This window comes from Protopterus annectens, chromosome 10.part0 (genome assembly GCF_019279795.1).
Source record: "Protopterus annectens isolate FY-2018-M chromosome 10.part0, PAN1.0, whole genome shotgun sequence".
NCBI classification, from domain to species: Eukaryota; Metazoa; Chordata; order Ceratodontiformes; family Protopteridae; genus Protopterus; species Protopterus annectens.
This window is the reverse complement of record NC_056744.1, coordinates 1,572,163,044-1,572,172,458: the sequence shown is the minus strand read 5'-3', so window position 1 is coordinate 1,572,172,458 and position 9,415 is coordinate 1,572,163,044. Positions and strand designations below refer to the sequence as shown.

Here is a 9,415-nt window from a genome sequence, read left to right as displayed (position 1 = left end):
TAACCCTAAAACTTTAAAACGGGGGCCCTTTAAAGCGCCTTAATCACTCCATATCCAACTGCCACTATGCGAATGTGTAAGGTATATATTCCCGATAATGCACGTGGGGAGATGTGCATCACGGTCAGGTGTTTAATCCCGGGTCGTAAGTTCTGCAGGACCGGCTGGAGGCTGAGCAGTCTTGTGGACAACTACTGCTCATACAACTTGTGCCCAGATGTCTACAGGACTGGACATAGTGTCGTGACACCAAGTCTAATGTTTAGAACAGATACTTATCCCATGAGGGATATCCAAAAATTGTGGGGACAGATGACCTCGATTCCTTTGGCTTTACGAAAATAAGGTAGGGTTATACATGCAAGGGATACATAGTTTGCATTCCTGAGACTGCCTACTAGATATGAGTAGGGGCCACTATGTGCAGATATGGCTGCGCCTACCTAGCAGTCAGAGTATGGGTGGTTTTGGTGGACGTTCAGGAAGGGGGGGGTGGTGTGCTGTGGAGGGGATGATGGGTATTCAATTATGTATCCAGGTGTGTTGGATGGCTCAGTTCAGGCCAGACCATTATGTGGGTATGTGCCAGTAACGTTTCTGTACATGTGTATCTCACATTTTAATGTTCATATGTTTGTGGGATTGTGTTCTACAGTATGGCCTGTCAGGTTGTATTGCGGATGTGAACATTTATTCTTTGGTTATCTTTCTGATTCACCCACTGCTCCCTCGTACACCTCCAGTTCACCTATTGTGCATCCAACCCAGTCTCCCCTTGGTGAATTATTACATTACCCGTCACCCCCCACCCCCATATTCCACAGACACCATCCATCCCTTCTCTGGTTGATGGCCCAGGGCACAGTCAACAGAACGCATTGCGTACACTACATATCTCTGGTACCAATAAGGTTGTGAGGACTACCCTAGCATTTCTGATCATCCACATGCTGTACTTCACTCACATAGGTACACACAAATACTTATCTTTCATGATACCCGTTCATCTTTGGGCCGTCCTGACAAGGACAACTTGGACTGCGAATGGGCAGATATTGGGCGAATGCTCTGACCATTGGTAGGGTTGCCACCTTTTCATATGACCAGGATGGCATATTTTCGGGACACACATCAGATTTTACAGGCCAACACATACCCACGGTCAGTACAAAGTATAGTACTTTAGTTTTATGCCTAAATATAAGCTTATTGTTGTAGCAGTTTAGTTGCTTATTCTGTTTTGTTTACTTGCTTATTCTGTTTCTTGTAACATTTAGGTATTTTACATACGGAAATACATATTGTATGGGACTATTACATAAAATATGGGACAAAATTATGTCCTACAATCGCAGGACATATGACATTTATAATGGTTTTGGTATGGACACAACTGCCTAGAGGGGGACTGTCCCTCACAATGTGGGACAGGTGGTAACCCTAACCACTGGGCTAGGCTTAGCAATTGGCGGTGCGCTAACACGATTCATTTCGCTTCCACTTGGTATAACTATTGACACTACAATGGAATACGAGCACGGGGTTTTAAATGTCATTTGTTCGAGGAACGGGGACTCAATATTCAGCTACGTGCCTTGGTGTTTACTTTTTATTTTTGTGTTCGCAAAACTGTCTTGTATGCTTTGCATACATTTCAGTATCCACGGATACTGACAGGAGTGATTACTATTAGAGGCAGGCTGTACTAGTCAGCATTTTAGGTTGCGCATATGCAGCCGACATGTTCACGCCTCCGTGCAGCGCTTGGACATGCCCCCTGCACTTGTGCACGTTTCCTATGCACATGGCCATTACGGCAGCGCGTCTTCATTAATATGCATGTGATGCTGCTGCGCCATCTCTACGCCGCGGTATGCAAGCTAACGCCCTTGCGCCAAGCTTCATGAATCCCGGGGAATGAATCAATACTGGAAGATGCTGTTTCAAAACACAGTTTTTTTTTGCTTTTTTTCCCTTCTGGTTGAGTATTTAAAAAAATGGAATAAATAAAAGAACGAGGAAGACAAACAGAGATATCCACAGCTCTAAAGTTGTATTCTCCAGAATTAGAAATAAAGCAAAAATTAATTAAGGAAACTATTCATAAATGAGGAAAACTTTCTAAATACCAGTAATATTTACTTAGAAAGTTGATAACTTGAGAGGGTGTGAATTAACATGCAATTTCTGAAACAGAAGTCTGTAACTATAATGATTATCAGTATTTATCAATATTATTCCACCACTTTTTCTCAAAGAAAAATTCCAATTTTAGGAGAGATGGAGCAACATTCTATGCCAAAATTAGGGCCTGTTAATATAGGTATGCAGACATTAGTTAAGAAAGTGCACCACAATGAGTTACAATATCTTTGACCTTCCCCTCAACAGTTTTTGATCCACTCCAGACTTTATAACTGACCTCTTTTTTTTTTATATACTCACTCTTTACAAAAAATTCATTTCAATAAATAACTAAATAGTGATAGCCCATATGTAGGCAAACATGTATATTTTATTTCTCAGAGTTTAGAATACAGTACCTGATACATTCTGGCTGCATCCTCCAAGGGTATGAAAGTGTGGCCGGCATGCTTACTCGAAACCACACACATAACACAGATGAGAGACTCATCTTCTTTGCAAAACAGTTTTAGCATCTCATTGTGATCTGAGCAAGGTTGTTCCAGTTTTCCTGTGGTAATAGGTGCCTGGCTGGAAGTCTGAGCTGTCTCAGCCAAACTGGCCAGTCCATGGTTTAAAACATACATCCTGTCTGAAAACCTCACTCTACATTCCGGACAGGAAGGGACTCCTTGAGTCACCCAGAACTTATCAATGCAGATTCTGCAGTAATTGTGCCCACAAGCCAATGTCACTGGGCCCTTGTAAATGTCCAAACATATGGGACAAGTGAGATCCTTCACAAACATCTCTGCAGTTCCCTGATAAGCAGCCATTTTTCAGCAAAACCACTCATAGACTTGTTTAACTTTCACTTTTGTAGAAAACCGTAGCGTCACATTCACTTCCTGCACTCGGCATACATTAGCAGACATGCATTGTTTGACCACGGCAATGCCAACTTCCGCGCTTAAAGGCGCCGTGTAAACTACTTCTTTGTTATGTTACGGCAAGCTGAAACGTCCATACGTGGTACCTGCTTACTTTATGCAGTATGGGTTGTTTGTTGCTTGACACCGTGCGAAGTTCACCAGTTCGGCTCCCGGTTGGTATAGCTTTTGTTCGGCATCTCCGTGTCTTCTGTACAACCATATATGGGTATTAACCGGCATACTATTTCTGACCAGAAAAAGACAGGCAGGCCCTTGGGTGATTGGACATGTTCGTATATGTTAGACAGAGATAAATCCGTCCGGCGGTACACTGGCGTCCCAACTAGAATTAGCTCACGGCTTTTACCTTCAGTGAGTTTAAATGAATGGTCTACTCTTATCACCCGACTTTGCGACCATGAACAGGAGCAAGTACTGAAAATGAATTGAGTGTGTGTTTTACATTCCTACTTTCCCCGTACTACTAGTATTGATAAAAAAAGGATAAAGAAGCATTATGTTACGTTTTCAGAGTAACAATCTCCACTTCCTCAATACGGAAAGTTTTTTTTTTAGTTTCAAGTTTTCATTTATTTATTTATTTATTTACTTATTTACTTACATTCTTACATATCATAAGGCATTTTAACATAAACTAAGAAGTCAAAACTACAAATGAGCATTTTAATATGTATTTTTTTCTAAATATTATTACTTTCATTCATCTATTCACTAATTACTCAATCCAATTCAGGGCTTGGGGATCAAGATGCTATGCAGGTCTTTACTGGGTAAAAGAGGAACTATTATAGCAATAACCCACGCCTGGGTGTGGGTAATGCTAAATTTAACCACGGTTGGCGTGGTTTGGTCCTGAGGGCGAAGGGACCAAACCACGCCAACCATGGGTAAATTTAGCATTACCCACACCCAGGCGTGGTTATATATACATGACATTATTTAAGAAAAGAAACTGTTACTTTTCTTAAATAATGGCATAGTATAATGCCTGTTTACTGCCCTTCCGCAGATGTCTGGCATCCGGCAGTTCTGATGTACTACTGGCGCCCCGCGCAGTACATCAGAGTTGTGGCAAAAGCAACGAGAAAGCAAGATCTCCGTTGCTTTTTAAAACACTGTTCGCTATGTTAAATGGGTTTAACATGAGACAGCTTTAAAATAAGCAACGGAGATCCCGCTGCTTATTTTAAAGCTGTCTCGCTATGTTAAACCCATTTAACATAGCAGACAGTGTTTTAAAAGCAACGAGAAAGCAAGATCTCCGTTGCTTTTTATGTCTCGCTATGTTAAATGAGTTTAACATAGCGAGACAGTTTTAAAATAAGCAACGGAGATGTCCGTTTATTTTAAAACTGTCTCGCCATGTTAAACTCATTTAACATAGCGAGACATAAAAAGCAACGGAGATCTTGCTTTCTCCGTTTTGCTCCAACTCTGATGTACCGCGCAGGCGCCGTACATCAGAACTGCCGCTGATGCCAGACATCTGCGGAAGGGCAGTAAACAGGCATTATACTATGCCATTATTTAAGAAAAGTAACAGTTTCTTTCTTAAATAATGTCATATATAATAGCAATCCACGCCTGGTGGTAATGCTAAATTACACGGTTGGCGTGGTTTGGTCGAGGGCTTCACCGGGACCAAAACCACGCCAACCGTGGGTAAATTTAGCATTACCCACACCCAGGCGTGGGTTATTGCTATAATACTAATGGAAAAAAGTCCGGGCGACCGGACCTTTTTCCATTAGTATAACTCGATTTACAATGGGCACGCTGGCCAATCAGCGTGCACGTTTTGGGGGGGGGGTCATGGTATAATAGTAAATAGAGTGGCAACTCATGGCAGAATATGCACACTTATTGACAGTAACACAGCACACATACCTACAGGCAATTTGGACAGGAGGTGCACTGTCACCAGTCAGAACTAACAAAAGAATACACTTTACCTTTTAACCCTTAAAGTAAGCCTGCCTTTAGATATTTGAATGATAACAGCAGATCAAGTAGTATCACAACACAATGGGGGATACCAATCCCACAGTTAGTCTTACCAGTAAAATTATACAGTCTCCAAAAGCAATCCAAATTAAATATTAAAATACTTTTCTTAAAATAACTAAGTTAAACACTTGTTTTTCAAATAAATATCCAAACAGTGAAAGACCTGTACCAGAAAGTAGCACTAAATATTTAATGATCGGAAAACTCTAATATTTAAACTTAAAATGTGCCTCTCGCCTCCTTCTCTGAATTTTATAGCCAATATATAAATGTTCAGAGTCCTTAAAAGCAGTAATTCTGTTCCAAGAGTATCTTTCAGCAATACATGTTATCTGATAGGGATTAAAGACAGTCCATCTAAGTTCCCAAACATGATTTACTATGACTTTGGAGTGAATTTAGAAGATATCTTTTCTTGCTTCACAGTTACATGTCCAAGGGGGAAGGGAAAGGATCTGCAGGCTGGAGTGCAAGTAAGGAAATCATCATGTGATCTAGTGCAACAGCCTCATGCAAAAAAAAAAAAAAAATTCTTCAAACATTTATGAAATACATTTCTATAGTAGTAAATATAACGGGTGCCCAACAGGTGGCCCTAGGACCATAATCCAGCCCACCAGACCATTTTTATTTAGCCCTTGGTACAACATACTATTTTGAATGGAGAGTTGTATGTTGGAATTGGTAATGTGACCCCCTAAAGCCAATTTCGAGTCTAAATTAGCCACAGCTACTAGAGACAATCATAAGGCCTTCTTCACATATGTCTGCAATCTCAAAGGAAGCACCCAGATCTGTTCAGAACTGGTGGTCAAGGATAGCACATACACAAACGCTGTAGATATAGCCAACCTACTGGCTGACAGATTCAGCAAAAACTTCAAGCCTCTGCCCCCCCCCCATCAGTAAATCAGGACATCCCCAGTACCTGCCCCTCTCCCCTTATCTCTAGGGAACAGGTCATCACTGGCCTCTGAAAGGCAAAAAATACAGCTTCCATGGGACCCGATAACATTTGCATCCTGTATGAACTCAGGCATGAACTTGCAGCACCATTAGGCACCCTATTCAACCAAAGCCTGAGTACCGGCTTTGTCCCAGCTGAGTGGAGGACAGCCACTGTCATCCTTTTACACAAAGGTGGAGCATCCACTGATCTGGGAAATTATAGACCCATCAGCCTAGCTAGCCTGATCTTCAAGGCCAAGGAATGTATTATCATGGACCTAATTAACAGGGACATTGGCAACCTCCAAACACTCGACCCCACACAGTCTGGCTTTGTCAAGGGGAGGTCATATCTGTTAAATCTGGTCAACTTTTTTGAGACAGTCACCAAAGCCATGGACGAGGGGAAGACGGTGCACACTACCTACCTTGACTTGGCCAAAGCCTTCAACACATTACCCACTCATGCATAATAGACAAACTCTCTCAACTAGGCATAGATTCATATGTTACCAGATGGGTAGCAAAGTGGCTCGCTGAAAGAACCCACCTAATCAAAATAGGGGAACACACCTCAAGCAGTAGACCCATAACAAGCAGCGTACCCCAGGGATTGGTCTTGGTGCCTCTCTTATTCAGGATATACTTCTCTGAGGTCAAGGCCAAAACCAGTAGGCTATGGCTGACCAAGTTTGCAGATGAATGCAAGCTGGGTGCAGTCATCAATTCCCCAAGTGATGTGGACATCCTCCAAGAGGGTCTCACCCAAACAAATGACTGGTACCAAAAACATGGCCTCAGGCTGAATGCCAAAAAATGCATCATCATCCCCTTTGGGGAGAGTGATGTCCCCACATATCACATTAATAACAATGTCTTAAGCACGCAATCAGTCGTGTGGGATTTGGGCACCCAGGTTGATAACAACCTGACGTTTGACTGCCATGTTGCTTCCGTCATACGGAAAGCTTTCTACATGGCCCACCTCATAAGTAAGGGTATCTCATCTGGGGACAAGGAGGTCATAACATCCCTGTATTTTTCCCTTATAAGGTCAATTATTGAGTACAATGCCCCCTTTGGGATGTACCTTGCAAAGCACATGTAGCAGCTGGAGAGACCACAGCGGTTCCTCACCAGAAGAATCCAGGGCCTCAAACATCTACCTTATAAAGATAGGCTAAAAGCCCTGTCCCTCTACTCGGTTTTATACAGACTCCTCAGAGGCGACCTCTTTCTGGCATACAAGTCAATCTCGGACCCCGCTTTGATGGAACTGCTGCATATCCTCAAGTCAAGCTCCACTCGAGTAACCCTCACACGTGACCTCAACCTGATCTATGACATCAATAGGACTTGTTGGCGGGACAGATTTGTGTCCCAGAGACTCCCCTATCTGTGGAATAAACACCCTCTCCACGCAACTTGGATAACTGGATGGGAAACAGAAAATACACCCCTGGGATTCCACCTGTGTCCCTGGTGGATAGGGGCTTTGGGTACTGACTTGTCTAAACATGGGCTAAACTCTTTGCTAGGCTTATAAGGGCCTCATGGCCAATAGCCTAGTAACTTCCTATGATCCTATGAAGTATAAGTGATCCCTGATCTGTATGGTAAGTAGCCCCTGAGGCAAATAGGTTGGACGCCCCTGATCTACACCTTTCTTGTAACCTCACACTTTTATTGAAATGGCAGCTATAGTTTTTTTTTTTCATTTTTGCATATTAAAGAAGTACTTAACACACATTTTCTTAATTTGATAAAGCCCCAAATACAGCTAGTTTATTTTGTGTATTTTCCTAATAACAATTGGTTGACATTTTTATTGTTATCGAATCATCCATTGATACTAAAATTAAGCAGTGCCTCCTTCTCCAAAAGGTAGATGCAGACAGGTAAAATTCACCATTTTGTGTAATTATTTTTATATGCATCAATAGCCAGCCACAAGACGTGGAAATCAAATACATTTCTTTACTTAAAGAAATTAGGCAACACATTTTGAGAATTAAATATATAAACAGGTATGCTTTTTAACACAGGGATGTAAAATACAAAACTTTGAAGAAACAGCTGGCCCAAGAAAAGCACTATTTTAACAGATAGGTCGTTCTACCACTATCACTAACTAAAGATAACTGTAGTCTATCTAATGTTGACTTTATGACCATTTAAAAGTAGCAAAATTCAAACAGGAAAATTTTATATAGGAGAGATCACTGACTCTTATCATCTGCAGTGGGTCTATATTACAACGTCGAACTCACATATGTTCGAAATGTAAAAATAGCGAAGCCACGGAACACCGTTTTTTTTCCCCAGGAAAAAAAATGGTAGGCTGTTTTTGCAGCTTTGCTATTTCCTCCACTGTGGTGCAATCTCGGAGTTGGTATATTTAAGTAGGGGGGGTGTGGAGGGTGAAGCCCCCCACATTAGTATAAGTTTAAAGTGTACATTTTTTTTTGTTTTCGTATCGGAACAGTGATTTTTTTCCCTGAGAAAAAAATTGCTGTTCTGTGTTTTCGTACATTTTGGATTTCGAACTTCCTGGTTCGATATTACATCGTTCAAACTCTTGTGAGTTCGACGATGTAATATAGACCCTCTGCAGTCCATAGAGAGATTTTTTTTACTGCTCTCAAGAATCCACCAAACACTCTAAGTCAGTGATGCACAACCTTTTTGTAGGGAAGGCCACTACACAAATTCTTAATGCATCTGCGTGCCACCTCAAAACATAATAAGTCGTTATGAGTTAACAATAGGTACAGGTCTTGGCATTTTTACTTCAGACAGCAGTCATGAAATTGCCTTTCTACATCAACTTTGTGTTTAACGTTATTCTGGCTTGAGGCCAACTTAGTACAAACTCTTACAGAAAGTTACTACTGCTTACAGACTACAAGTTATAAAGAACAAAGAATAGTTAGTTCCGCAGCTAAAATTAGAGGTGTGTGCAACTGCAGTCAATTAGGTAAGTAAGCACATGCTGGAAAGTTTGCGTGACTGGAGTAAGGCATAGCATTTTTTCACTTTTTTAAAAAAATTTTGGTTACTGTCTGGGGGCCATATGGCGTTGTGTTGAGGGCCGGATTTGGCCCCAGGGCCGGACGTTGTGCACCACTGCTCTAAGTGAAAAGCACAGACTGACTGGAATAACTGCTGAACTGCTTTTCAAAGAAAGAATTACTTTATTCAAACAACCTCCACAAGAATGGTTCAATGAGTTAAAACTGGGAATTAGTCAGTTACATAGTCCTTTTAGACAAATCTCCCTTTTTTACAGTAAGTAAATAAATCTTGACTGTTTCCTTCCTGTTGAATCAAAATCTTGCATCCAAATAACCATCCCAAAAGCAAAGTTGTTCAGATAATGAGAA

The 9,415-nt window shown here is 41.4% G+C and overlaps 1 protein-coding gene across 1 annotated transcript in view; it reads right to left on the bottom strand.

Annotated features, from left to right (window-relative positions):
• TRIM72 (tripartite motif containing 72) overlaps positions 1-3,013 on the bottom strand; it is a 329,875-nt gene extending 326,862 nt beyond the window's left edge. The window contains exon 1 of the mRNA XM_044086926.1: positions 2,544-3,013. Coding sequence (XP_043942861.1) covers positions 2,544-2,960 — 417 coding nt within the window. The 5' untranslated portion in view covers positions 2,961-3,013. The remainder of the gene's footprint in view (positions 1-2,543) is intronic.
• Positions 3,014-9,415: the final 6,402 nt, after the last annotated feature.